The 27,366-nt window shown below is 62.0% G+C and overlaps 3 protein-coding genes across 3 annotated transcripts; 2 read left to right on the top strand and 1 right to left on the bottom strand.

Moving 5' to 3' along the window:
• The first annotated feature begins 41 nt into the window (after positions 1 to 41).
• Positions 42 to 17,192, top strand: BICRA (BRD4 interacting chromatin remodeling complex associated protein). The gene is given in 19 exon segments (XM_039572426.1): positions 42 to 96; positions 4,674 to 4,719; positions 5,333 to 5,375; positions 5,897 to 5,962; positions 7,356 to 7,593; positions 7,596 to 8,339; positions 8,342 to 8,616; positions 8,619 to 8,905; positions 8,907 to 9,102; positions 10,862 to 11,299; positions 11,916 to 12,442; positions 12,490 to 12,580; positions 12,997 to 13,068; positions 13,347 to 13,405; positions 13,764 to 13,915; positions 14,591 to 14,685; positions 14,769 to 14,871; positions 15,398 to 15,665; positions 15,667 to 17,192. Coding segments are annotated over 18 exon segments (5,019 nt in total). The 5' UTR covers positions 42 to 96; positions 4,674 to 4,678; the 3' UTR covers positions 16,991 to 17,192.
• A 204-nt stretch (positions 17,193 to 17,396) lies between these two features.
• Positions 17,397 to 21,513, top strand: NOP53 (NOP53 ribosome biogenesis factor). Its single transcript, XM_039572419.1, has 9 exons — positions 17,397 to 17,502; positions 17,909 to 18,004; positions 18,438 to 18,536; positions 18,640 to 18,801; positions 19,794 to 19,969; positions 20,773 to 20,839; positions 21,105 to 21,181; positions 21,328 to 21,384; positions 21,471 to 21,513. The coding sequence occupies exons 1-9, from the start codon at positions 17,491 to 17,493 to the stop codon at positions 21,475 to 21,477; spliced, it is 753 nt and encodes a 250-aa protein (XP_039428353.1). The 5' UTR covers positions 17,397 to 17,490; the 3' UTR covers positions 21,478 to 21,513.
• A 1,813-nt stretch (positions 21,514 to 23,326) lies between these two features.
• LOC120412091 (gap junction delta-2 protein-like) lies at positions 23,327 to 25,435 on the bottom strand. Its single transcript, XM_039572417.1, has 2 exons — positions 25,253 to 25,435; positions 23,327 to 24,143 (listed from the first exon to the last, which is right to left on the bottom strand). Exons 1-2 carry the CDS (start codon positions 25,321 to 25,323, stop codon positions 23,339 to 23,341), a joined length of 876 nt encoding a protein of 291 aa, XP_039428351.1. The 5' UTR covers positions 25,324 to 25,435; the 3' UTR covers positions 23,327 to 23,338.
• Positions 25,436 to 27,366: the final 1,931 nt, after the last annotated feature.

The raw sequence follows: 27,366 nt of genomic DNA, 5'->3' as shown, positions 1-27,366 counted from the left end.
GAACCCCTAAGCGGCGGGGCCCGGCGGGGTCCTGGCGGCGGCGCCCGTGCGGGGGCGCCTGGGAGACCCCGCGCCGGGCGCCGCTCAGGCCTCACGGTGAGTCCGCCACAAAAAGCACCGAATTCGCCCCAAATCGCGGCCCTGTCGCGACAGGCGGCGGCGACACGGCGGCCGCGCGCCCCCCCGCGGCCGGGAACCCCCCCCGCGGCCCCGCCGCGCCCCCCCCGCGCGCTTTGGGGGGGCCGGGGCCCGAAAAGGGGGGGCGGGGCCCCTCCCCCCCGCTCCGAACTGCCCCGAATGGGCCCAAAACTGAGGGGGGCGGGGGGGGGAGGGGGCGCGGGGTGGGGCCTTCGGCCTCGGCCGCCTCCTCCTCCTCCCGCTGCTGCTCTTCCTCCTTTTCCTCTTCCTCGTCTTCCTCCTCCTCCTCTTCCTCCCGCTCTTCCTCAGCGACTCCGCCACGGAGCTGCCCCGGGCTCGTTGTGTCCCCGCATCTTCCTCCTCCTCCTCCTCCTCCTCCTCTTCCTCGGGAGCCGCTTTGGGAATGTCACCGCTCTGGCTCCGTGTGTGTGGCCTTCCTCCCCCTCCTCCTCCTCCTCCTCCCCCTCCCGCTCTGCCTCTCTGTCCCCTCCTCTTCTTCCTCTTTTCCTCCTGCTCTTCCTCGGGGATTTGGGAATGGAGCTGTCACTGGGCTGGGGCTGTGGGTGGCCTTCCTCCCCCTCCTCCTCCTCCCCTTCCCTGGAGAGCTGCGGCTGCTGCCGGGAATTGGTTACGGAGCTGTCCCGCTCTTCCTCCTCCTCCTCCTCTTCCTCGGGAGCTGCTCTGGGAATGTCCCAGCTCTGGCTCTGCGGGTGTGGCCTTCCTCCTCCTTTCCTCCTCTTCCTCGTCTTCTTCCTCCTCTTTTCCTCCTCTTCCTCTTCTTTTTCCTCCTCTTCCTCCATTTCCTCCTCTTCCTCCTCTTCCTTGTCTTCATCTTCCTCTTCTCGCTCTTCCTCAGGGATTCCGTTCTGGAGCTGCCCCTGGCCTGGCCCCCTCTTCCTCCTCCCTCTTCTTCCTCTTCTTCCTCCTCTTCCTCCTCTTCCTCCTCTTCCTCCTCCTCTTCCTCCTGCTTCTCTTTTTCCTCCTCTTCCTCCTCTTCCTCCCCTCCGGTCCCCTGCGGCCAGGGCAGGTTTGGGATTTCGGGATCAGCCCCCCGCAATCCCAGCCCGGAGCGTCCCTGGAGCATCCCTGGACCCCCCGAGCGCCTCCAGATCCGAATAAACTCCGGCTCGTTGCTCTCCCGATTCTCTCCCGTGTTCATTCGCTCCGGCCCCGCCGGAATTCCCGGATTCTCCCCCCGCTTTTCTGGGCAAATCCGGGCGCTCCGGCGGAATTCGGGAATTCCCCAATCCCGCCTTTCCCGGGGGTTTTTGGGGTTTTTTTGGGTTTTTTTTGGAAATTCCAGGTTTCGTTCGCTCCAGAGGGAAACTGAGGCACGAGGGGAGGGGGAGGGGGGCTCCGGCGTTCCGGGCACCGGCAATTCCCGCGCTTCGGCGGGGCTTGGATGGATTTGGGGCGGATTCGGGAGGCCGGAATTCCGTCCTGGAGCATCCCCTGAGCGAGAGGTCAGAGGTCACGCTGGGAGTATCCCCGGAGGATCCCTGGAGGATCCCCTGAGGTCGGAATTCCCGCCCCAAGTATCCCCCGAGCAGGAGTTTGGAGCCGGAATTCCAGCCCGGAGTATCCCTGGAGGATCCCCTGAGGTCGGAATTCCTGCCCTGAGTATTCCCAGAGTATCCCCGGAGTATCCCCGGAGCATCCCCGGAGTGAGCGGCTCCCCCGGCCCCGTTCCCTGCTCCGCCCTCCCTCGGGGCTCTTCCCCCGTCCCGGTGGATTCGGGGCCTCTTTTCCCGCTTTTCCCACGGAAAGCTCCCGATCCCGGCAGTTCCGGGGCCGTTTCCTGCGATTTTGGGGCTCGGACTTGTCCTGGAATTCCCGGGATGGGGAGAGGCGGAATCCGGAATTTGTGCCGGGTTCCGGGGGGGGATTCCGGGCCGAGGGCTGGGACGTTCCCGAATCTGGGGCCGAAATATTCCCAAATCCTCAAAATTCCGGGTGTTTGGCACCCAAAATATCCCGAATCCTCCCGTTTGGGACCCAAACTCTTCCGGAATTCCCGTGGCTGAGGATCTGAATCTTCCCGAATGTGGGAATTCCGCCCCCGGTGCCGCCTCTTCCCAACCATTTCCGGGCGTTTTTGGGGGAAAACGGCTCCGGAATCCTCAGGACATGGAATTCCTTGGGGGAGCCGTTGGTGCTTCGGGTCGGATTTCGGGGAAATTCGGGATCACTGCTGGGGTTTCCCTCGGGATTTGCCAGCTCCGGGCCCGTTCCCGGGGCGCTGTCGCGTTTCTCTCCCTTTTTCCCATTTCTTCCCCAAAATTCCCTCCCAGAGCCGGGATTCCGGTGCCCGGGATTTTCTGCCCCCACCCTGGGAATTCGCCCGGCTCCCAAATCCCAGGGTTTTCCCCACGGATCCGGGATGACGTCACGGCTTTTGCCGGCGGGGAAACCCCAAACCCAGGGAATTTCATCCCAAAGCCACGGGGAAACTGGGAATGGTGGGAAGGGGCTGGGAATGGAGAATTCCAGACTGGGAATGGCAGGAATGGACTGGGATTGCTGGGATTGGCGCTTCCGGGCTGGGAATGGAGAATTCCAGACTGGGAATGTTTTATCCCAAACTGGGAATGGCTTTTCTGGGCTGGGGCTGGGAATTTCTTCCCCCTTTAATTCCAATCCGGGCCCGTTGGAAGCTCCGGGATCCGCTCGATCCCGGCTCTGTCCGTTGGCTGTGGGATCATCAGTGACCAATAATCAGCGATCAAGAACCAATGATCAGTAATTAATGATCAATAACCAATGATCGATAATCAATAACCAAAGATAATCAGCGCTTCACTGATTGAATTAACACTGGTTAATTGGAGCCAGGCCTCACCAGTGCCTGTGCATTTATCGGTATTGATGATTGATTGATTGATTGATTGGCCGCCAATCAGCCCCGTTCCATCCATTGATCCGCCCGGCCCCGAATCCCCTCACGGAGCCGATCAATCAGTGATTGATTAACTCCTCATTAATGATTCCATTAGTGACCGTTGAAGGGCTCCCCTCAGTGTTTGATTGACAGCTGATAAACGTTCCATTGCTGATCCGTTGGGTGTTAATGAACCGATTGGGTATTGATTAACTGAGGTGCTTAATTAGTGACCGCGTTGATTGCTCGGCTGTTCAGTGGCTCCGGCGGTGTTTGGTTGATGGCTGCCTTTGGTGTTTAATTAATCCTGTTATTAATTCACTCCGGGCTTTATTAGATAACGGATTAATCAATGTGATATTAACAATTGATTAGGTCAGGTATTGATTAGCGGATTCATTCGGCACGGTATTGATTGATGGAGCTGTTAATTATCAGATTGAATGATGGGTTTGGTATCGGCTTCGTGGGTTAATTAAGGACTTGATCAATAACTGGTAGTTCATTAATTGAATATCCGTTAATTAAGCGATTATAGGTTAATTAGCGGGGTCGTGGAGTGCTTGATTGATTGATTTATTGGTTATTAATTGGTTCTTCTGCTCCAATATGGGATCAATACCTGGCTCGCTGCTCATCAATGACTCAAAGGCTGTCAGGGATGGGCTGGAAGCCCCTGGGAAAAGCAGAATTTTGGGAGCCTTTGGATGTGTTTCCATGGGAATTCCGGGAGCCGGAGCCTCGCTTGGATTTCCTTGGAATTCCGGCCCCAGGTCCGGATTTAATCCCGCTTTTCCCACCCGGAATTGTTGGGAATTCTCCGGGATCGGGGCCGGGGCTGGGGCCGGAATTCCCAGATTTCCCGGAGTTGCTTCCCAAGGAATTCCCGAGTTTTCCCTGGCCGGGGCCCTGGGATCTCCCGGGATTTGGGGTAGGATGGGGATCAGGGAGGGAAATCCGGGATTTGGGAATCTGCGGGGCGGACCCGGCCGAGGACGAGGTGAAGGAATCCCTGGGAAAAGCGGGAATTCCACCCTTGTTCCGGGCTGGAATGTTCGGAATCCACCCGGGGCCTCTTTTTTTAGGCTTCTCCCGAAAAAGCAAAAATCCCGGGAATTGTTTGTTCTGCCCAAATTTGGGGCTCTTGGCTCCGGACGGGGGGAGGGGAGGGGGGACTCGGGGAGGAATCGGATCCGGGCTGGATTCCTGGAGGAATCCGTTCCCTGCTGGATTTCGGGATCAGTTCTTCCCTTCCCTGCTGGCTTTTTGGGAATGTTTCCCTGGATAAGTTTGATGAGGAATCTGATCCCTGCGGGGTTCAGGGATAAATCCTCTCCCCGCTGGATTCATCCAGGATTTGCTTCCTTGCCGCCTTCCCGGGATCAATTCCTTCCCCAGCTCCCGATGGATTTATTGGGGAATCCCTTCCCCCCCCCCCTCCCCTGGATCCTCCCGTTATTCCCACTTTTCCCTGCGATTCCCTCCCAAAACCACGGGGGAGATGAGGATTTGGGGCTCTATCCCGCTTTTCTCCGTGGATTCCCGCCCGTCCCTGCCCGGAGCCAGGGAAAAGAGGGAAGAGGGCCCCAAAGCCAGCCCGGATCCCACGGTTTTTCCGGGATTTTCCCTGGAAAAGTGACGCTGTCTCTCGTTGCAGTTGACATGGATGATGAAGACGGCCGGTGCCTGTTAGATGTCATCTGGTGAGTCCCGGAATTGCGGCCGGGAACAGCCCGGAAAAGCGGGAACAGCCCCAAAAAGGAAAGGGGGAAAGACCCGAAAAAGCTGGGAATTGTCCTGGGAATGGCCCAAAAAGGGCGGGAAAGGCCCCGGAAAGGGGGGAATTGTCCAGGAAATGTTGGGAATTGTCCCCAAAACAGTGGGAAAGCTGCAAGGAAAGTGGGAATTGTCATGGAAAGGGTGGGAAAGGCCCCAAAAAAGGCTGGAATGGTCCCAAAAAGGTGGGAATTGGCCTGGAAAGGTTGGGAAATGCCCCACAAGGGTGGGAAAAGTCTTGGGAAGAGTGGGAAGTGTCCCAGAAAGGGCTGGAATAGCCCCAAACAGGGTGGGAAATGCCCTGGAAGGGGCTGGAAATGTCCGGGAGTTTCTTGGGAAGGGCTGGAAATGTCCCGGGAAGGTGGAAAACATCCTGGGAAATGCGGGAAATGCGGGAACAGCCCCAGAAGTGTGGGAAACCTTCCCGGGGTGGCTTCGCTCTGTCCCGAGTCCGTCGTTTCGGGACGCCGGGATTTCCCGGATTCTCCCGTTTTTCCCGGGAGCTCCCTCCCTAAGCCTCTTTTCCGCCTCTTTTCCCAGCGATCCGCAGGCCCTGAACGATTTCTTACATGGATCCGAGAAGGTGAGCCACGCCTGCCCCCCCCAGTCCCGCTTTTCCATGAAAATCCCCCTTCTCCATCGATCCCAGCTCTCTCCATCCACAACCCCCACCCAGGCTGGGCTTTTTCAGGAATTTTTTCCCAGCAGCCATGCAGGAATTCGGGGCCATTTTGAACCAAACTCCCAGGGCCACCCCTCATCACCACATCCTTCTTTTTTTCCCATTTTTTTCCCTTTTTTTTTCTTTTTTTCCCCATTTTTTCCCATTTTCCCCAATTTTTTCCTCTTTTTTTCCACATTTTTCCCCCGTTTTTTTCCCATTTTTCCCCAATTTTTTCCCATTTTTTTCCCCTTTTTTTCGCATTTTTTCCCCGTTCTTTTCCCCTTTTTTTCTGCATTTTTTTCCGCATTTTTTCCTGGTTTTTTTCCCATTTTTTCCTCTTTTTTTCCCATTTTTTCCCCGTTTCTTCCCCATTTTTTTCCGCATTTTTTCCCCCCGTCCTATCCCGAAAATCCCAGTAAATCCGGTGTTTCTAATTCCAGATTGACAGTGATGATCTCCTGGACAACTCAGGAGATGCTGCCAGCGCCTTCTTTGAAGGTGCTGGGGTAGGTATTCCGCCTTTCCCTCCCCGAGTTTTCCCGGAATTCTGCCCTTTTCCCGGGAATTCGATCCCTTTCCCAGGACTGGACAAAGACGCAAAACCCTCCCAGGAATTCCCGGGAAACCCCCCCTCCTCCCCCCTCCACCCCTTCCCGTTATCCCTCGGATTTCAGGGAAAAAGGAATTCCCTTTTCCAGACCCTCTGGGGTTTTTCCGGGCGGATTCAGCTCCGGGATGGAAAAACGGGCGGAAAAAGGGAGGGAGGAGGAGCCACATTCCCACGGGGAGTTGGGAAAATGGGGGAAAACCCCTTAAAATTCCGTTCTGGAGGAGGAAAATCCCACTCCTCCCAGTTCCTCCCAGTTCCTCCCAGTTCCTCCGGAGCCCCCCGGGTGCGGGGGGGAATCCGGAATTGGAGCCCCCAGCTCCCGTTTTTCCCTCTTTTCCCGAAGCGCGGGATGCTCTGCATGGACGACCGGCCTGGAACTCCGCATTCGCTTCCCTTCCCTTTCCCTGCTTTGCCCTCTTTTCCCTTCCTCTGCCGTTGGGTTCTCCCGTTTCCCGTTACAAATCCCAATTTGTCGGGTTTTTTCCCTGATTTTTTGCTTTCCTTTGAGTTTTATTTTTCCAACTTCCAAAACCTCCAATCCCAGAAATTCCCGAGCCGAGCTTCCCTTTCCCGCGGGTTCCCCGTTCCCGCCGGATCCGGCTCGGCCGCGTGTTGGGTTCTCCGGTACTTCCCTCTTTTGCCCTTTTTTCCCCCAAATCCTCTTTGTCCTTCCAAGCTTGGGATTTCGGGGCGGGAAAACCGAGGGACGCAACCGGAATTCCGGGATTTCGGTGCCAGAATGCCCGAAAACGTTGGGTTCCTTGGGATCCGTTGGATTCCATGGAGTTCCGTGGGGTTCCGTTTGATCCTGTTGGATGCCATGGAGTTCCATGGGGTTCCGTTGGGTTCCGTTGGATTCCTCGAATCCCGTTGAGCTCCGTTGGGTCCTCTTGGGTTCCGTGGAGCTCTTGGAGTCCCGTTGGGTTCCGTTGGGTTCCATTGGATCCCATTGATTTCCATTGAGCTCAGTTGAGCTCCGTTGGATCCCCTTGGGTTCCATTGGGTTCCATTGAATCCCGTTGGGTTCCGTTGAGCTCCGCTGAGCTCTGTTGGGTTCCATGGGGTTCCATTGAATCCTGTTGGATCCTGTTGAGTTCCGTTGGGTTCCATTGAATCCTGTTGAGTTCCGTTGAGCTCTGTTGGATCCCATTGAGCTCCGTTGGGTTCCGTTGAGCTCCGTTGGGTTCTGTTGAGCTCCGTTGGGTTCCGTTGAGCTCCGTGAACCCCGCTGAGCTCCACCATCTCCCCCTGCCCCGCGCTGACTCCCCGTCCCGTTGCCGTTGCCACAGCTCCACGGGCAGGAGGCCCCGGGGAACCCTCTGAGCGCCGAGCCGAGCCAGCCACCGGCCAGCGTGGACCTGGACTTCCTGGAGGATGACATCCTGGGCTCGCCGGCCGGCGCCGGCGCGGGCGCCGAGCAGCCGTGCGACATCCTCCAGCAGAGCCTGCAGGAGGCCAACATCACCGAGCAGACGCTGGAGGCCGAGGCCGAGCTGGACCTGGGCTCCTTCCAGCTGCCGGCGCTGCAGCGGTGGTGCAGGCGGCCGACGGAACCCCGCAGATCTTCTCGGGCGGCGCCGACCTGCTGGGGCTGCAGCCGCCGGCCGTGCTGGCGCCCCAGGCCCTGGTGCAGCCGCCCGTGGGCGCCGACGTGGTCAACAAGGCCATCAGCGTGCAGCCCTTCCTGCAGCAGGTGGGGCTGGGCAACGTCACCATCCAGCCGCTGCCCAACCTGCCCGGGCTGCCCAACGGCAGCCCCGGCGGCGCGCTGGGGCTGGGCCCCATCCAGGTGGTGGGCCAGCAGGTGATGGCCATCAACCAGCCCGCGGCGCAGCAGCTGCTGGCCAAGCCGGCGCCCGTGGCGGCCGTGGGCGGCTACATCGCCCAGCCCGAGCGGCCGCGGCCCCAGGGCGCCGGCCTGGTCATCCAGAAGAGCCTCCCGGCCGTGGCCACCACCACGCTAAACGGCAGCTCCGTGTTCGGCGGCGTCTCGGCGGCGTCGGCGCAGCCGCTCACCGTCACCTCGGGCCTGGGCGGCTCCCTGGTGCCGGCGCCCAACGTCATCATCCACCGCACGCCCACGCCCATCCAGCCCAAGCCCGCCGGCGTCCTGCAGCAGAAGCTCTACCAGATCACGCCCAAGCCCTTCGCGCCCGGCGGGGCCCTGGCGCTGCCCGGCGAGGCTCCGGCCAAGGCGCAGCAGAACCTGACCTTCATGGCCGGCAAGGCCGCGCCCAACGTGGTGCTCCAGGGCTTCCCCCCCAACGTCTTCAAGCCGCGCCGCCGCAGCCGCCGGCGCTGGGCAAGTCCATGAGCGTGCACGTGCTCAACCAGGGCGGCTCTATCGTCATCCCGGCGCAGCCCTTCCAGGGCCAGAACCAGTTCCTGCTGCCCGGCCAGCTGGCCGGAGCCTCGGCCGTGCCGCTGCCGCAGCCGCTCTCGGCGCTGCCGGCCAACGTGGGCGGGCAGCTGCTGCCGGGCGCCGGCCAGACGCACATCATCGCGGGCCAGGGCGCCGGCGCCCAGCTGCTGGCCAACCCGCGCTGCCGGCGCAGCTGCTCAACCAGAACCTGGCGGGGCAGCTGAACCTGGGCCCGGTGCTGGCGTCGCCGGGCGCGGCGGGCACGGCGCACATCCTGTCGGCGCCCATCCAGCTGCAGCCGGGCCAGGTGGCTCCGCCGGCGCTGTTCCAGATGCCCGTGTCGCTGGCCGGGCCCCTGCCCAGCCCCGGCTCGGCCGCGGCGCCGGCGCCCACGGTGATCCAGGGCGTGACGCTGGCCAGCCCGGTGGCGATGCTCAACGCCGGAGACGGGCTCGGCGCCGCCGTGGGCATCCAGGCGGGCGCCGCCGGCAGCCCCAACCCCGGCGCCGATCCCGGGGCCGGCGGAGCCCGCGCAGCCCCCGGCGGCTCCGGCGCCGATCCCGGCCGGGAGCGCCCAGCCCAGCCCGGGAATGGCCGCGAGCCCCGAGAAAATCCTGCTGGGAGCGGCGGCGCCGGTGCTGGGCCAGGAGGCCGTGCCCATGTTCCTGCAGCAGGTGAAGCCCCGGAATCCCGGGATTCGGGGATTCCCACTTTTCCCCGCGCCGCGGCGGGGGCCGTACCCGCTCCGGGGGTGCCGTGCCCGCGGGTTCTGGGGGGGGTCCCGATGGATTTGAGGCGGTTTTGGGCCGTAAAATCCGGTTTGGGAGGTGGGGGCAGGGCGGTGCTGGGGTTTTCCGGGGGTTCCCGGTCGGCTTTTCCCGGGACGATCCCAAATCCACGTTCGGCTCTTGGTCTGTGAAGGGACGCGGCGGCTCCCGGTTTTCCTTCCCAGCAAAATCCCAGATTTTTGTGCCGGATCCATCCCGTGGAGCAGCGGGATTCCGGTGTGAATGGGGAAAAATTATCTGGGAGCGGCAAACCGGGATCCGGGGGCGGAAAACTGGGATCCTGGCTTGGAAAATGGGGGTCCAGCAGTGAAAAGCTGGGATCTGGCAGCAGAAAATCGGGATCCAGGAGTGGAAATCGGGGATCTGGGAGCGGATCCACACCACTCCGGGTGTCTCCCGGCCCTAAATCCCCCCCCGGATCCGCTTTTCCCGCTGGATCCGTCCCTCGGGAGCCAAACCTCCCCCGGGAGCGGGGATGAGCCGCGGGCTCTCCCGGAATTCCTCACCCCAGCCCCGAATCCGGGCCTTTTCCCCCAAATCCCACATTCCGGAGCCGGGGGCTGCGAGACCCCCGCCATTCCCGTTCCCGTTTTCCGGCTGCTCCCGCTCGCTTGGCGCTCACTAACCGCGGACGCTGCTGCTCCCCTTCCGGCGCATCCCAAAATCCCCCGGATTCGCCCCAAATCCTCCGGGATCCTCCTCAGGGCACCGCCCTCCCCGGGCCCCCCCCGGCCATTCCCAACTCTGGGAATTCGGGAACAGCCCCGGGTGGGGAGGGGAGGTTTGGGTCCATCGGATATCACCCCTGGAATGGGGGTGGGGGAAGCGGGAATGGGGATTTTTTGGGGAAGAAAAGCAGGAAATGGCTTTTCCCCCTGATTTTTGGTGTCGCTCCAGTGTGAATTCCTTTGGGAATGCACAGGGGGATCCTCCCGTGGTTTTCCCTCCTTCTGCCTCCCGGAATCCTTCAGGAGTTGGGATCTGGGGGCTCCCTGGGGGGGTTTAGGGGCCCGCACTGGGATTTGGAGGGGTTCGGGATCCCTGGAGTTGGGTTTTCCTGGGATATTCCGCTCCTGGAGCCGCTCTGGGGATCCACAGGTGGAATTTCCCTTCTGTTTTCCCTGTTCCTGCCTCCCACAAATGCTTTAAGAAGCGGGATCGGGGCAGGATTGGGATCCAGGGGGTCCCGGGGCTGGGTCGGGGATCCTCAGGGCGGATTTTCCTGGGATGCTCCGGAGCCAGAGCCGCTCCTGGAGCCGCGTGGGGAATCCCCGGGTGGAATTTCCCTTCAGTTTCCCCTTCTCCAGCCTCCCCAAGAGTCCCTAAAGAGCGCATTTGGGACAGAATCGGGATCCGAGAGGGATCCAGGACCCTCCTGGGGGTGTTTTTCCCGGGATATTCCGCTCCCGGAGCCGCCTGGAGCATCCCCAGATGGATTTTCCTGCAGTTTCCCCTTCTCCTCCCCGCCCAGAACGCCCTGGAAAGCGGCTTCGGGCTGGAATCAGGCTGGGTTTGGGATTTGGGGTTTGGATTTGGGATTTGGGGGGTCCAGACCCTTCCCGAGGCCGTTTTTCCCGGGATGCTGCCGCCTCTCCCGCCGCCATTCCCGCACTAACCGAGCTCTTCCTCTCCTTCTCTGTTGCAGCCGAAGCTCCCGGGAACGTCCCCCGGGGACCCCCCGGCGCTCCCATCCCAAATCCCATCCCAAATCCCATCCCAGCTCCCATCCCAGCTCCCGGCCCGGCCCCCCTCGCAGCCGCAGCCGCTCTCCCGCCCCCCTTCCCGGCCGCATTCCCGGCCCCCGTCCCAGCCCCCGGCCGCCCTCGGAGCCGCCGCCGCGCTCGGTGACGCCGCAGGGGCTCTTCGGGGTCCCGGCGCCGTTCCCGGAGCCCCCGAGCATTCCCAGTCCCCGCATTCCCAATCCCAGCACTTCCCGCTGCCGCTCGCGGGGCTCAAGGCCGCGGGCCCGGCGCTGCACCTGCCCCCGGAGCATTCCCGGAGCTTCCCGCTGATCCCAGGCGCCTTCCAGCCCCATCCCGGCCCCGCGGCCCCGCAGAAGCCCGGCCCGGACAGGTTCCAGCAGGTAAATCCCGGCGGGAATGGCCGGGAAAGCCCAGGGGGAATCCCGGGGGAATCCCCGGGAAATCCCGGACGGGTTCCAGCAGGGAAATCCCGGCCCGGACATGTAAATCCCGGCGGGAATTCCCGGGAAATCCCAGTGGGAATTCCTGGTGAATCCCGGGAAATCCCGGACAGGTTCCGTCAGGGAAATCCTGGCGGGAATTCCCGGGAAATCCCGGCCCGGACAGGTAAATCCCGGTGGGAATTCCGGGGAAATCCCGGACAGATTCCAGGAATTCCCGCACGTCCCGGCCCCGCAGCCCCCAGCCCGCTCCCGGCCGCCCCCGGGAATTCCGGGCGGTTCCGCTGGAATTCCCCGGTCCCTGAATCCCGAGGAGAGCCGGTGGGAAGGATCCCGTTTTCCAGGGAAAATTCCCTTTGCAAATCCCGGCCCGCGCTCGGATCCCAACGGATTCAGGTGTTGGATCCCGCCGGATCCGGGATTTTCCAGGGATTCAGCTGCTGAATCCCACTGGATTTGGGATTTCGAGGGGGTTCAGGTGTTGAATCCCGCTGGATTTGGGATTGGGGGGTTCCCGGGCCGGATCCTGAGGGAATTTGGGATTCTCCCGCTCCAGGTGCCCCAGGGGCTGCTCCTGCAGCCGAAGCCGCCTCCGTCCAGCCCGGCCCCGTTCCCGGCTCCGGCCGCTTCCGTCCTGGTGCCGGCGGCTCCGGGAACGCCGGGCCCGGCCCTCGGAGCCAGCGCCGGCAGCGCCGCCGCCACAGGTGGGTCCGGGGTCCCGGTATCCCGATATCCTGGAATCCCAGCATCCCAGTGCCCCGGCGTCCCGCCCCCGCTCTTGGGAATCCCCCAGGATCCACACCAGGACCCTCCTCACATTCCCAGTTTCCCGGTCCCATTCCCCGTTTCCCGGTCCCATTCCCGGTTTCCCGGTGCCATTCCTGTCTGCCATTTCTGGTTTCCCGGTGCCATTCCCGGTTTCCCGGTGCCATTCCCGGTTTCCTGGTGCCATTCCCGGTTTCCTGGTGTCATTCCCATCTCCCATTCCCGGTTTCCCAGTGCCATTCCCGGTTTCCCGGTGCCATTCCCGTCTCCCATGCCCAGTTTCCCAGTGCCATTCCCCGTTTCCCAGTCCCGTTCCCGGTTTCCCAGTCCCGTTCCCGGTTTCCCGGTGCCATTCCCATCTCCCATTCCCGCATTCCCACCCCCATTCCCGCCGGGAAAGGGGCCCCGGCTCCCGGGAAGTCGGGGGCTCCTCTCCCGCCCCAGCAGCCCGGCCAGGTGAGCGCCTTTTCCAGGGATTTTCCCCTTCTGTTCCTTGGGTTTCCCCCTTCTTTTCCCTGCGTCTGCCTTGATTCCTGAGGTTTTCCCCCTTTAATTCCCACTTCCCCCCCCTTAATTCCTCACTTTTCCACTTATTTTTCCAATTTTCCCCCTTCCTTTCCCAGTTTTCCCACTTCATTTCCCATTTTCTCCCTTGGCTTCCAGGTTTTCCCACTTTATTTCCCAGTTTTTCCCAGTTTTCCTTGTCCATTCCGCCGTTTTCCTGCTCCTTTTCCCAATTTTCTGAATTCCCTCGCTTTTAATTTCCCACTTTTTCCCCCCTTTTTCCCCGGGTTTTCCCCCTTTGGGATCTCCCCCTTTCCCAGCCATGGGAATTTCCCCGTTATTCCCAATTTTTCCCCGTTTTTCCACAGGTGAAGCCAGGCGGGATCAAGGGCCCCCCCCAGACCCCGGGGGGTGGGAAGGGCCCCCAGGCCCCGCCCACGGTGAGTCCCCAAATCCTGGGAATCCGCCCCAAAATCCTGGGAATTCAGTCCCCAAATCCTGGGAATCCACTCCCAAAATCCCAGGAATCCACCCCCAAAATCCCAGAAGTCCTCCAAAATCTGGGAATTCCCCCCAAATCCGAGGAATCCTCCCAAAATCCTGGGAATCCCTCCCAAATCCTGCGTATCCCTTCCCCCAAATCCTGGGCATTTTCCCCAAATCCTGTGAACTCCCCAAATCCCCGGAATTGCCCCAAATCCCGGGAATGTCTCCGCAGCTGGAGGGGAAGCTGGCGCTGAAGAAGCCCCCGGCGCTGCAGCCCAGTAAGGAGGCCTGGTAAGGAACTGGGAATGCCGGGAATTCCGGCCGGGGTGGGGCCGTTCGCGGGGAATTCTGTCCCAGCTTGTGCTGAAAACTGAGAATTGTGTCCGCTTCGCTGCTGGGAATTGGGAATTTGTTGCCAGAAGCTGGGAATTCTGCCCGTTTCAGCGCTGGGAGTCGGGAATTCTGCCCACGGTGGTGCTGTAGATCGGGAATTCTGCCGGCGTCAGCGCCGGGAGTTGGGAGCGCGGCTCCAGCTGGCGCCAAGGGCTGGGACTTGGGGCCGCGTCAGCGGCAGGAACGGGGAATTGCGGGGCCGGGAACCGGCAGTTCCGTCCGCGCTTGTGCCGAAAGCCCGGAATTCCGCCCGCAGCCTCCTGGAGCAGCTGCACAAGCACCAGGGCGCGGTGCTGCACCCGGAATTCCGGACCCCCTTCCGCTCCGTGGGCGACGCCCTGCGCCGGCTGCTGCCCTACCACGTGTACCAGGGGATGCTCCCGCCGAGCCCGAGTGCCGGAGGGGTCAGCCGGGACGGCGGGAACGGGAGGGCGGGAACGGGGGACAGTGGGAATGGGATAGTGGGAATGGGGGATAGCGGGAATGGGATAGTGGGAATGGGATAGCGGGAATGGGATAGTGGGAATGGGGGTAGTGGGAATGGGGGATAGTGGGAATGGGATAGCGGGAATGGGATAGCGGGAATGGGGGATAGTGGGAATGGGGGATAGTGGGAATGGGATAGCGGGAATGGGATAGTGGGAATGGGGGATAGTGGGAATGGGATAGTGGGAATGGGGAATAGCGGGAATGGGATAGTGGGAATGGGGGATAGTGGGAATGGGAGTGCAGGAATGGGATAGTGGGAACGGATAGGAGGAATGGGAGTGCTGGGAACGGAGGATACTGGGCATCGGAGTGCTGGGAATGGGGGACAGTGGGAATGGGAGTGCTGGGAATGGGGGATACTGGGAATGGGAGTGCTGGGATAACGGGACGGGCTCAGGGTGACGTTTTTTCCTTCCCTTCCTTCCCTTCCTTCCTTTCCCTCCCTTCCTTCCCCTCCTTCCCTTCCTCATCTTCCGCTTCCGGCTCCATCCGCGCTGTGTCCGTGGATCCCTCTGTGCCTTCTCCGTCCTTCCCTTCCTGCTTTACTCCTGTTCCCGCTCCCGATCCCATTCCCGATCCCATTCCCGTTCCCAGTGGACGAGGAGTTCGAGGCGGTGTCGGAGCAGCTCCTGCGCCGCACGCGGGCGATGCTCAACAAGTACCGGCTGCTGCTGCTCGAGGAGTCGCGGGTGAGCCCCGAATCCCGGGATTCCCCCCAGATCCCTGGATTGCCCCGGTCCCGGCGTGACCGCGGTGTCCGTGTGTCCGGCAGCGCGCGAGCCCCTCGGCCGAGATGGTGATGATCGACCGCATCTTCATCCAGGAGGAGAAGACGGCGCTGGCGCTCGACCGGCAGCTGGCCCGGGACAAGCCCGGTGGGAACGGCGGCCGGGATTCCCGGGGGGAACGGGGCGGGATCCTGGGGGGTGGGGAGGGGATCCCTGGCGTTTGGGAGCGGAATTCTTGGGGCTGAATTCCCACAGTTTGGGACTGAATTCATGGGGTTTAGGGGGTTCTGACCAGGATTCCCAGGGTTTGGGATTGAATTCCCGGGGTTTGGGATTGAATTCCCACAATTTGGGACCGAATTCCTTGGATTTAGGGGGGTCCTGGCCAGGATTCAGAAGCAAGTTCCTGGGATTTGGGCTCAAATTCCTGGGGTTTGGAACCTGCCGAAGGTCAGCTAGGGGTCAATCAAAGGCTTATCAAGGGTCAATTAAGGTCAATTAAAAGCCAGTCAGGGCTCTCTCCAAGGTCCTTCTCCAGCCCCTGCATCTTTGGGATCCCGAGGGATGAATCCCCTGGGAAAAGGGGCATTTTGGGCGGGAAAAGAGGGGAAAAGAGGCAACACCGTCATGAACGTGCGAATGAACTCTAATTAACGGCTCGTTTCCCTTGCAGACGAATACGTCTCCTCCTCCTCCTCCTCCTCCCGCTCCCATCCCCTCTCCTCCTCCTCTTCCTCCTCCTCCTCCTCCTCCTCGCTGCCCCTCCCCCAGCCCTCCCCCGCCCCTCCCGCGCCCGCGCCCGCCCCTCCCCCGCCGCCCCCGAAGCTGCTGATCAAGCACGGGGGCCGCTCCCCGTCCGTCACCTGGCTCGGGGAGCCGCGGGGACCCCCCCCGGGAGCCGCCGCGGGACCCCCATTCCCGAGGGGACCCCCATTCCCGGGGGGACCCCCATTCCCGGGGGGAGCCGCCGCGGGACGAGGACGCGCTGCCGTCGCGGAGCCGCCCCCCGATGAAGACGTACGAGGCGCGGAGCCGCATCGGGCTCAAGCTGAAGATCAAGCAGGAGGCGGGGCTGAGCAAGGTGATCCACAACACGGCGCTGGATCCGCCGGGAATGCCGCCGGGAATGCCGCCGGGAGCGCCGCCGCCGCCGCCGCCGCCGCAGCAGCAGCAGCAGCAGCTGAACGGCTCCCTGGAGAAGAAGCCGCCGCCCGGCGCCGCTCCGTGCCGGCTGCCGCTGCGCAAAACCTACCGGGAGCACCGCGAGAGCCCCGAGAGCCGCGAGCCCGCGCGCTCCGAGCGGCGCCCGGTGATCACGGCGCTGCGCAGGGAGCCGGGAGCCGCGCCCCGGCTCCGCGGGAAGGGCGCGCCCGAGGAGCCGTCGGACGGCGAGGACGAGGAGGACGAGGAAGGCGCCGGGGCCCGGGCGGAGCCGCCGGAGCTGGAGCCGCCCTGGGCCGCGCTGGGCCCGGCCGGGAAGCGGCGCAAGGCGGAACCGCTGGAAGTGGACAACGCGTCCTTCTCCAGCGACAGCCCCCAGGACGATTCCCTGAGCGAGCACCTGCAGAGCGCCATCGACAGCATCCTGAACCTGCAGCAGCCGCGCAACCCCCCGGCGCCGCCCTTCCCGGCCGCGGCCCGGCGCTCCGAGCCCCTCCTGCCCCCCCCAGCCACAACGGCGGCCTCGGCGCCGCCCGGACGTGCACGAGATGACGGGGGGGACGGCGGGACCGGCACCGGGACCGGGAGTGCGCGAGCGGAGCTTCCCCGGGAGCGGGAGAGCGGCGGGAAGGGCGCGGGAGCTCGCCCGGGATGGGGGAGAGGAGCGGGAAAATTCGGGAGCGGAGCCCCCCGGGACTGGGGAGGAGCGGGGTCGGAGCCTCCTGGGATGGAGGAGAGAGGATGGGGAGAATTCGGGAATGCGGGAGCGGACCGGGATCGGAGCCTCCCGGCATGGAGGAGGAGAGGATCGGGAAATGCGGGAACGGCCCCGGGAGCGGAGACCCCGGCAGTGGGAGAGGAAAATTCGGGAAGGACGCGGGAGCTCGCCCGGGACTGGGGAGAGGAGCGGGAAATTCGGGAATGCGGGAGCTCCCCCGGGATCGGAGCCCGCCGGGATCGGGAGAGGATCGGGAATGCGGGAGACTCTGCGCGATCCGGGAGAGCCCCGGGGGATCCCGGCGGGAACAGCCCCGGATCCGTCGGGATCGGGGTGGGAGCTGGGAACGGCCCGGGTCGGCTCCACCCGGGATCGGGATGGGAATGAGAAGCCCAAATCCATCGGGATCGGGCTGGGAGAGGGGGAAAAGCCCGGCCTGGCTCTGCCCGGGACCCGGCTGGGATTGGGGTGGGGACGGGAAGAGCTTGGGACGATCCCGAATCCCTCGGACGCCGCCGGACTGGGAGCAGGAGCCGTCGCTTCCCCCCTTCCTGCCCCGTTTTTCCCCCAAAACGGATTTTTTTGGGATCTAACCGGGATTTGGGGGCAATTTTGGGGGGTTTTGGAGCAATTTCGGGGGATTTGGGGTTGGGGGGAGCAATTTTGGGGGCTTGGAAAAATTTGGTGGGATTTTGGGGGGGATTTTCAGGGTGGGGGGGATTTGGGAAGATTGAGGGCACCTTTTGGGGGGGTAATTTTGGAGGGGTGGGGGGATTTTGGGGGTGGGGGGATTTTGGGGACCCCTCCCAGAGCCCTCTGTGCCCCCCAGACCCCTGGATGCCCCTCTGGCCGGGCAGGACCCCTGGTACCTCCAGCAGACCAAGAAGATGCGGGTGCAGGTGGAGTTGGGAGCCCCCAAAAACACCCCAAAACCACCCTGGGACCCCCAAAACCCCACAGGACCCACCCGGGACACCCCAAACTTCTCAAATCTCTGGTACCCTCCCCAAAACTCTTTGAAGTTCCCCCAAAATACCTCTGGGACCCCCCAAATCCTTCCTGAGCCCAACTGGAACCCCCCCCGTAATTCCCCTGGGACCCCCCCACATCCTCTGGGAACCCCTAAAATCCTCCCTGAGCCACCCCAAAACTGCTCTGACCTCCTCCAAACCCATGTCAGCCTCTTTACAACCCCCCCAGAACCCCCCTGGGATCCCTCAATCCCCTCTGAGCCCCCCCAAACCCCACTGGATTCCCCCCGAGGTTGGGGGGTCTCATTTTTGGGGTGTCCCCCCCTTTCCCCAGCGCCCTGCCCGGCTCCAGGCGAAGCCGTCGCCGCTTCCCCCCGTGGAGGTCATCGGCGAAGGGGGGTCCTACAACCCCCCCTTCCAGGAACACCAGGTTTGGGGGCCTGGGGGGTCCCAGGAGGGGCTTGGGGGGCTCAGAGGGCATTTGGGGGATACCGGGGGGGGATGTAGGGGTCCCGAGGAGGTTTGGGAGGCCTTTAAGGAGGTTTGGGGGGGTCCAGGAGAGGTTTGGGAAACCCAGAAGGGATTGAGGGATCCAGGTGGGATTTGGGGGGTCCCAGAGGGGCTTAGGGGGGTCTTGGGGAGGTTTTGGGGGATCCTCAGAGGTCTTGGGGTGGTTGAGAGGGGCTTTGGGGGTGCTCAGAGGGGACTTTGGGGGGTTTCAGGAGGATTTTGGGAGTCCCAGAACAGTTTGGGGAGGCCCAAAGTGGGCTTTGGGGGTTCCCGAGGGGGTTTTGTGGGATTCCAGGGAGGTTTTGGGGTGTCCTGGGGGGTTTGGGGTGACCCTGTGTCCCCCCTTTTCCCAGGATTTGCTGCTGCGGGCACTGGAGGTGGAGACGAGGAGGACGAGGGAGGAGGAGAAGGTGGAGCGGAGGCTGAAGGTCACCGAGGAGCCGCCCTCGGAGGTGGGAATTCGGGAACGGGCGCAGCCGGGCCTGGAATTCGTGGTCTGAGCCCCGGAATTGGGGACTTGGGCCCGCTCACGCCGGAGCTCCCGGGATCCCGCAGGAGGCCGTGCTGCGGGAGCAGCTGCAGGGGCTGCTGGAGGAGGAGGAGGAGGAGGAGGAGGAGGAAGAGCAGGAAGAGAATCGGGATCCCCCCCGAAAACGGGAACAGCCGGGCAGGAAAACGGAGAAACAGCGACGGAAGGAGAAGGAGCAGAGGGAGAAGGTGAAGGGTTGGGAACGGGAACGGGGGGAGCGGGGTCTGGGACTGGGGCAGCGGGATTGGGGTGGGGATGGCAGGGAGCGGGATCAGGGAGCAGGGGCAGAACAGGAGTGGGACTGAGGGGTTCGGGATTGGGGTGGGATGGGAAGGAATGGGATGTATGGGATAGGATCTGTGGGGTTGGGATAAGAAGGAATGGGATGGATGAAAAGCAATGGCATGGGAAGGAATGGGGTGGGATGGGATTTATGGGGTGGGAATGGGATGGGATGGGATTTCTGGGATGGGATGGGATTTATGGGGTGGGAATGGGATGGGATGGGATTTCTGGGTGGGATGGGATGGGATTTCTGGGGTGGGATGGGATGGGATTTCTGGGGTGGGGGGGTGGGGTGGGATGGGACGGGATGGGATTTCTGGGGTGGGGGGGTGGGGTGGGATGGGATTTATGGGGTGGGAATGGGATGGGATGGGATTTCTGGGATGGGATGGGGTGGGATGGGATGGGATTTATGGGGTGGGATGGGGATGGGATGGGATTTCTGGGGTGGGATGGGATTTCTGGGGTGGGATGGGACGGGATGGGATTTCTGGGGTGGGGGGGGTGGGGTGGGATGGGATTTATGGGGTGGGAATGGGATGGGATGGGATTTCTGGGATGGGATGGGATGGGAATTCTGGGATGGGATGGGTGGGATGGGATTTCTGGGATGGGATGGGATGGGATGGGATGGGAATTCTGGGATGGGAATTCTGGGATGGGATGGGATGGGAATTCTGGGATGGGAATTTTGGGATGGGAATTCTGGGATGGGATGGGATGGGAATTCTGGGATGGGAGGGATGGGATGGGATGGGATTTCTGGGATGGGAGGGTTGGGATGGGATGGGATGGGATGGGATGGGATTTCTGGGGTGGGGGGGGTGGGATCCCCGGGCTCGGGGTGGGTCCGCAGGACTCGGGGCCGGGCTGTGACGGGATGGCCGCCCCGCAGGCCGCCGGCCGGGCCCGCTCCCGCCTGGCCTCGCAGCGGCTGCAGGGGCTGTTCCGGCTGCGCTCGCTGCGCCGGGCCCTGCTCCAGAGGGACTCGGAGCTGCGGCGCCGGCGGCTGCTCCGGGAACGGCGCCGGCTGCAGCGGGAAACGGCCCCGAGGCGCCTCGGGAGGCTCCGGTGGGAAGCCGGGGGAAATAAATCGGGATTTGGGGAGGGAAAAGGGGGATCTGGGGTGGAAAAAGGGAGATTTGGGGTGGGAAAAGGGGGATTTGGGGTGGGAAAAGGGGGATTTGGGGAGGGAAAAGGGGGATTTGGGGTGGGAAAATGGGGATTTGGGGTGGGAAAAGGGGGATTTGGGGTGGAAAAAGGGGGATTTGGGGTGGGAAAAGGGGATTTGGGGAGGGAAAAGGGGGATTTGGGGAGGGAAAAGGGGATTTGGGGTGGGAAAAGGGGATTTGGGGAGGGAAAAGGGGGGATTTGGGGAGGGAAAAGGGGGATTTGGGGTGGGAAAAGGGGGGATTTGGGGTGGGAAAAGGGGATTTGGGAATGGGAAAAGGGGATTTGGGGTGGGAAAAGGGGATTTGGGAATGGGAAAGGAGATCGGTGAAATAAAAGGTGGTTTGTGGGCTAACAAAAGTGAACTTGGGAGGGAAAAAGGTTTTTGGTAGAAAAAGAAGATTTGGAGAGGGAAGAATTAGGATTAAAGTGGGGGAAGAGGGAGGATCTGGAGAGTAAAAGGGGATCCTTGGTGGAAACAACATTAGGGAAGGGAAAAAAGGGATTTTGGGGGGGAAAGGGGGATTTTGGGGGCAGTGGGGATTTGGAGCATTTGGGGATGGGATTTAGGAGTAAACGCCCCACTTTTGGGAGCATTTGGTGGGATTTGGAGGCGATCTCTCTTTTTTGGGACGGTGGGGATGGAACTTTGGGCTGATGCCACCATTTTTGAGCCAAAAGATTCCAATTTTGGGCTGTTCCAGGTATGAGGACCCCGGCCCCGAGGTGCAGCTCAGCGAGGAGCTCCCGGAGTCCCTGCGGAGCCTCCGGGTGGGTGCTCCCAGGGGGTTTTTTGGGTGAAAAATCCCGATTTTGGGGCTGCCAGCACCCCGTGATGAGACCCATCCTTGCGCTGTGAGAATTCCCAAGTCGGGAATGTGAAGGATTTGGGGGTTCCGGGGTTTTGTTGCGTGGACGAGACCCCGGGGGCTGAGGGTGCTGAGGCCCCAAAATTTTGGGGGGGAGCGGTTCCAGAGCTCCCAGAAAACCTCAGGAATCCCTAAAAATAAAACTTGGGAATATCCCAAAATTCCAGCCCGAGGGGAACGTGCTCCGGGATCGCTTCAAGAGCCTCCAGAGGCGGAACATGATCGAGCCCCGGGAAAGGGCCAAGTGAGTGAGACCCCAAAACTCAAGGGGAAACCCCAAAATTTAAAGGGAAATCCCAAAATTTAAGGGAAAACCCCAGCATTTCAGGGGGAAACCCCAACATTTCAGGGTGGGGCTCGTTTTGACCCAGTTCCCGGTGTTTTCCCCAGGTTCAAGCGGAGGTACCGGGTGAAATACGTGGAGAAACGGGCGTTCCGGGAAGTGACGTGAGTTGGGGGGGCTGGCAGCAGGGGAGACCCCAAAACTGGGACCCCCCAAACCCCCCTGACCCCTCCCCCTTTTTCTATTCCAGGGTGTGACCGGGACCCCCCCCCAAATAAATTCCTTGGAGCAGCTGCGGGGTCTGGGGGTCTTCTTTGGGAATGGGGGGGGTCAAACCCAATTTTGGGGGGCAACTGAACCCCCCCAAGGGGTAACTGAGGCCACCTGGGGGGGTCAAAACCCATCAGGGGGGCTGAACCTCATTGGGAGGGGACCAAATCTCCCCCAGGAGGGGCTAAGAGGGTCCGACCCCCCCCAAGGGGGATCTGGGGGGGGGTCTGAGCCCATTTTGGGGGGGTCTGAGCCCCCCTTTCCCGCGGGGGGGCCGTGGCAGATGGTGCTGGCTCAGCTCGGGGGGATTAAGGGGCCACAAATCCGGGGGGGGAAGGACACGGGGGGGACACCCCGAAACCCCCAGAGACCCCCCCAGAGCCACTCAGGCTTCTGTGACCCCTTTATTTACACTTTTGGGGGGCTCTGCCCCCCCAGCACCTCTGGCCCCTCACAAATAAATACCTGCCCTCAAATAAATACACCCCGAAATAAATAAATCCCCCAAAATAAATAAAACGCTGAAATAAATACAACCCCCCAAAATAAATACAAACACCCCCAAAATAAATACAAACCCCCTAAAATAAATACAAACCCCCTAAAATAAATACCCCCCCCCCCCAAATCTCCCCTCCCCAGCTCTGAGAGTGTTGGGGGAGGAGGGGTTGTGCCCCCCCCCCCCCCCAATTGCCCCATTTGCACCTGGGGGGCCCAAAATTGAAGGGGGAGAGACAGAATTTGGGGGGACCCCAAGATTTAGGAAAAACAGTAGCAACTTTTGGGGTGAAATCCTGAAATTCGGAGATTTTGGGGGCATAAACCGTGGGAATTTTGGGGGAGAAAAGCACAGGAATGTTGGGTCCAAATCCCAGCAATTTTGAGGGGGAATCTGATGATTTTAGGGATGAAACCCCAGCAATTTTGGGGAAAAACCCTGGCATTTTGGGTCCAAAATCCCTGTTTTGGGTCCAAACTCCAGAAATCTGGGGAGGAAACTCTTGACAATTTTGGGAGTCAAACCCCAGCAATTTTGGGGCAAAACCGCAGGGACTTTGCCTCCAAACTTCAGAAATTTGGGGGTGAAATCCTGGAGATTTTGGGTCCAAGCCCGAACAATTTTGGGGACAAACCCCCAGCGATCTGGGGACAAACCCTGCAATTTTGGGTCCAAACCCCAGCAATTCAGGGATGAAATCCCAACAGTTCAGGGTCTGAACCCCATCAAATTGGGCCCAAACCCCAACGATTTGGGGGTGATCCCTGGTTGGTTTTGGTCCAAACCCCGGCGATTTGGGAATCAAATCCTGATGATTGTGGCTCCGATTCCTGATGATTTTGGCTCCAAACTCCAGCAATTTGGGGGTGAAATCCCAAACGTTGTCACTCCAAACCCCAGATGAAATCCTGACGATTGTGGCTCCAAATCCCTGCAGTTCCAGGATGAAATCCCAACAATTCTGGCTCCAAACCCGACCAATTTGGGAGCAAAATCCCAGCGACTTTGGCTCCAATCTGCACCATTTTGGGACCAAAATCCTGACAATTGTGGCTCCAATCCCCACCAATTTAGGGATGAAATCCCAACGATTGTGGTCCCAAACCCCATTGATTTGAGGATGAAATCCCAACAGTTCTGGCTCCAAACCCCACCATTTTGGGATGGAAATCCTGACAATCCTGACTCCAATCCCCACCATTTTGGGACTGAAATCCTGATGGTTTTGGCTCCAAACTCTGCCATTTTGGGACCGACACCCCAGTAACTTCACTTCCAACACCAATCCGGGGCAGAACTGCCCGTACCCTGTCCTGCCCCCAGTCCCACACCAATGCCATCCCAGCCCATCACACGTAGGCCGACTCGCTGGACTGCGTCCGGCCCAGGGCGGGCGCGGGGACGGGCGCGGGCGCCGCCGGCTCCTTCTTGCGCGCGTCCCCCAGGGACTTGCGGCGCGCCCGGGCCCCGCGCACGGCCGCCCGCACCTTGCGCCAGCCCAGGTGGTTGAGCTCGGCCAGGTTGAGCAGGACGCAGACGCCGGACACGGCGAACATGAACACCAGGAACACGGTTTTCTCGGTGGGCCGCGACACGTAGCACTCCACCTCCTTGACGCACGGGTAGCGGTCGCACTCGAAGATGGCCGGTACGTTGAAGCCGTACAGGAAGTACTGCCCGCCCAGGAAGCCGATCTCCAGAGCGTTCCGGAAAACCACCTGGATCACGTAGAACCGCGAGATGCCCTCCTGCCGCTTCATCTTGGCGCTGCGGGGCGGCCGCGGCGGCGGCAGCTCCTTGGCGTCCTCGGGGTCATCCTTGGCGGCGCCGTCGGGGCTGGGCGCCGGCGCCCCGTTGAGTTTGGGTTTCTTGGCGTCCAGGAGCGGGTAGAGGAAGGAGTAGCGGCGCTCGCGCTGCTTGGCCGCCTGGTGCACCGAGTAGGTGATGAAGCAGAGGCTGGGCGTGCACACCAGGATGATCTGGAAGACCCAGTAGCGGATGTGGGAGATGGGGAAGGCCTTGTCGTAGCAGGCCTGGTTGCAGCCCGGCTGCAGCGTGTTGCACATGAACATGGTCTGCTCGTCCTCGTACACCGTCTCACCCACGATGGCCACGATGAGGATGCGGAAAATCACCACCACCGTCAGCAGGATCCTGGCAGGGGGGAAAGGTGGGCATGGGGTGTGGGGGGGTCTGCAGCTGGGGGTGGCGCCTGGGGTCTGCCTGGAGGGGTGGGTTGGACACGGACACGTGGGTCCTGTCTGGACATGGAGACGTGGGTGGGGTCTGGACACCTGGGTTGGACCTGAACATGTGGGGCTGGACCCAGAGCCGTGGGTCCCACCTGGACACGTGGGTCAGAGCTGGACACGGGGGTCCCACCTGGCCCTGGACTCCCGGGATTTACGTGGCCGTGGTCACCTGGTCCCACCTGGCCGCGTGTCCCCTGCCGGGCACGTGGCTCCCCCGGTCACGTGCTCCCCGCGGGGACACCAGAACCCGTGGGCAGCCCCAAGCCACCCGGGTCACCTGGGGCCACCTGGATCTGGACACGTGGGTCACACCTGTCCCCCCCAGATATCACCTGTCCCCCAGGTCACACCTGTCCCCAGGTCCCAGCTGTGCCCCAAATCCCGGGTGTCCCGTCAAATCCCACCTGCCCCCAGATCCCACCTGGATTTGTCCCAGGTGCCAGTCGGGGGGTGTCACCCAGGCCCCCCCAGGTGCCCTGCGGGGAGTGGGGACAGGTTTGGGGACATGTGGGGACCTTTTCCTCCCTCCCCCTACGCGGGAGGGGCCCCCCCGGGCTGTCCCAGTGTCACCAGTGTCACCTGCTGCCGGAGGGGAGGTGACAACGGGGAGGGGACAGCGGCGGGGGGGGAGCGGGGGAGGCTTTGGGGGTCCTGGGGGGCCCTTGGGACGGGATTTTGGGATCCGTGGTGAGATCGGGGGGGGTCCCGAAGGTCCAGGGGGGCTTCGGGGGCACGGGGGGTGCGGGGGGGCTGAGGCTGTGTGGGGATGCTGAGCCGGGGGGTGGGACGGGGGGTCTGGAGAGGAGTTTGAGGGTCCGGGGGGAATCTGGGGGGCTTCGGGAAGGGCCCGGGAGGGGGGGGGAATCTCAGGGTTCCGCACAGGGACACGGGGGAATCTCGGGGCTCGGGGGGCGAGTTTGGTGGAATGTGAAGATCAGGGGGGAATTGGAGGTCCCGGGGGTGGATTTGGGGGCGGATTTGGGGGTCCCGAGGGGATTCGGGGTCCCTGACCTGCCGATCATGGTGGAGTGCTGCTGCACCGCCGCCTCCAGCAGCCGCTCCAGGATGGTCCATTCGCCCATGGCTCCGGGATCGGGGGGCGCCGGGACCCCCCCCGGACCCCTCCCGGGTCCCCTCGGGACCCCCCGGGCCCCGGCTCAGCAACGGCGCCCCCCGCGCCCCCCCCGCCCCCCGGGATCGGGCGGATCCAGCGGATCCCCGGGATCCATCGGCGCTGCCGCCCGAGCGCCCGGCCTGGGGGAGGGAGCGGGCGGGGACTGGGGGCGCTGGGGGCGGGACTGGGGGGCTGGGGCGGGGCTGGGGGGGCTGGGGGATGTCCTGGTTATACTGGGGCGGAATACTGATTGTACTGGGGGAGGGACCGGGTTACACTGCGGGGGTGGACTGGGGATGCTGGGGGGGTTATACTGGGAGGGTTATACTGGGGGGATACACTGGTTATACTGGGGAGTGGAGGGGTTACACTGGGGGGGTTATACTGGGGGGATACACTGGTTATACTGGGGAGTGGAGGGGTTACACTGGGGGGGTTATACTGGGGGGATACACTGGTTATACTGGGGAGTGGAGGGGTTACACTGGGGGGATACACTGGTTATACTGGGGAGTGGAGGGGTTATACTGGGGGGAAATACTGGTTATGCTGGGCGGATGTACTGGTTATACTGGGGGAATGCAGGAGGAATCCTGGGGTTATATTGGAGGTACAACCTCCAGTATAACCAGTTCTGGTACACTGGCATAAGCAGGTCATGCCCCAGTATAACCACAACATCCCCCAGTATAACCAGTGTACCCCAGTCCCACCCCCATTACCCTGGCATCTCTGTACTGGTTTTACTGGTCCTACACGGCTGTCCCGAGCCTCCCCCATTACCTCGGGGTCTCTGTACTGGTCCCACTGGGGTATATACTGGTTATACTGGTCCTAGTGGTGGTCCCGGCCTCATTCCCCTCCTCCCGGGGTCTCTATACTGGTTTTACTGGTCCCCCTGGATCCCGCCCCCCTCCCCCATTAGCCGGGGGTGCTGTACTGGGATCCCTGCACTGGTGGCACTGGTGGCACTGGAGTCCTGCGCAGCTCCCCGTTATCCCGGTGGCCTTGCACTGGTGTCACTGGTGCCCCGCACTGGTGTCACTGGTGTCACTGGTGTCGCTGGTGTCACTGGTGTCAGTGGTGCCCCGCACTGGTGTCACTGGTGCCCCGCACTGGTGTCACTGGTGTCGCTGGTGTCACTGGTGTCAGTGGTGCCCCGCACTGGTGTCACTGGTGCCCCGCACTGGTGTCACTGGTGTCGCTGGTGTCACTGGTGTCACTAGTGTCACTGGTATCACTGGTATCACTGGTGTCGCTGGTATCACTGGTGTCACTGGTGTCACTGGTGTCGCTGGTGCCACTGGTGTCGCTGGTGTCACTGGTGTCGCTGGTGGCGCTGGTGCCACTGGTGTCGCTGGTGTCACTGGTGTCGCTGGTGGCGCTGGTGCCACTGGTGTCACTGGTGTCGCTGGTATCACTGGTGTCGCTGGTGTCACTGGTGTCACTGGTGTCACTGGTATCACTGGTGTCGCTGGTGTCGCTGGTGTCACTGGTGCCGCTGATATCACTGGTGTCACTGGTGTCACTGGTGTCGCTGGTGTCACTGGTGTCACTGGTGTCGCTGCTGCCGCTGCTGCCGCTGGTGTCACTGGTGCCGCTGATATCACTGGTGTCACTGGTGTCGCTGGTGTCGCTGGTGCCACTGGTGTCACTGGTGTCGCTGGTATCACTGGTGTCACTGGTGTCACTGGTGTCGCTGGTGCCGCTGATATCACTGGTGTCACTGGTGTCGCTGGTGTCACTGGTGTCACTGGTGTCACTGGTGCCGCTGATATCACTGGTATCGCTGGTGTCACTGGTGCCGCTGGTGTCACTGGTGTCGCTGGTGTCACTGGTGTCACTGGTGTCACTGGTGCCGCTGATATCACTGGTGTCACTGGTGTCACTGGTGTCACTGGTGTCACTGGTGTCGCTGGTGCCGCTGATATCACTGGTATCGCTGGTGTCACTGGTGTCACTGGTGTCACTGGTGTCGCTGGTGTCGCTGGTGCCGCTGATATCACTGGTA

The sequence above is a fragment of the Corvus cornix genome, unplaced genomic scaffold (assembly GCF_000738735.6).
Source record: "Corvus cornix cornix isolate S_Up_H32 unplaced genomic scaffold, ASM73873v5 scaffold12, whole genome shotgun sequence".
Taxonomy (NCBI): Eukaryota; Metazoa; Chordata; class Aves; order Passeriformes; family Corvidae; genus Corvus; species Corvus cornix.
This window is presented reverse-complemented; position numbering and strand designations above follow the sequence as displayed.

What these genes read in the sequence shown, in the direction of transcription:
- LOC120412091 (XM_039572417.1), bottom strand. Translation starts at nt 25,323, where the DNA reads ATGGGCGAATGGACCATCCTGGAGCGGCTGCTGGAGGCGGCGGTGCAG. An exon ending in CACTCCACCATGATCGGCAG is followed by an intron (nt 24,144 to 25,252) that starts GTCAGGGACCCC and finishes CCCCCCTGCCAG; the next exon opens with GATCCTGCTGACGGTGGTGG.
- NOP53 (XM_039572419.1), top strand. An exon ending in CCGAGGAGCCGCCCTCGGAG is followed by an intron (nt 18,537 to 18,639) that starts GTGGGAATTCGG and finishes GGGATCCCGCAG; the next exon opens with GAGGCCGTGCTGCGGGAGCA. An exon ending in GAGCCCCGGGAAAGGGCCAA is followed by an intron (nt 21,182 to 21,327) that starts GTGAGTGAGACC and finishes TGTTTTCCCCAG; the next exon opens with GTTCAAGCGGAGGTACCGGG.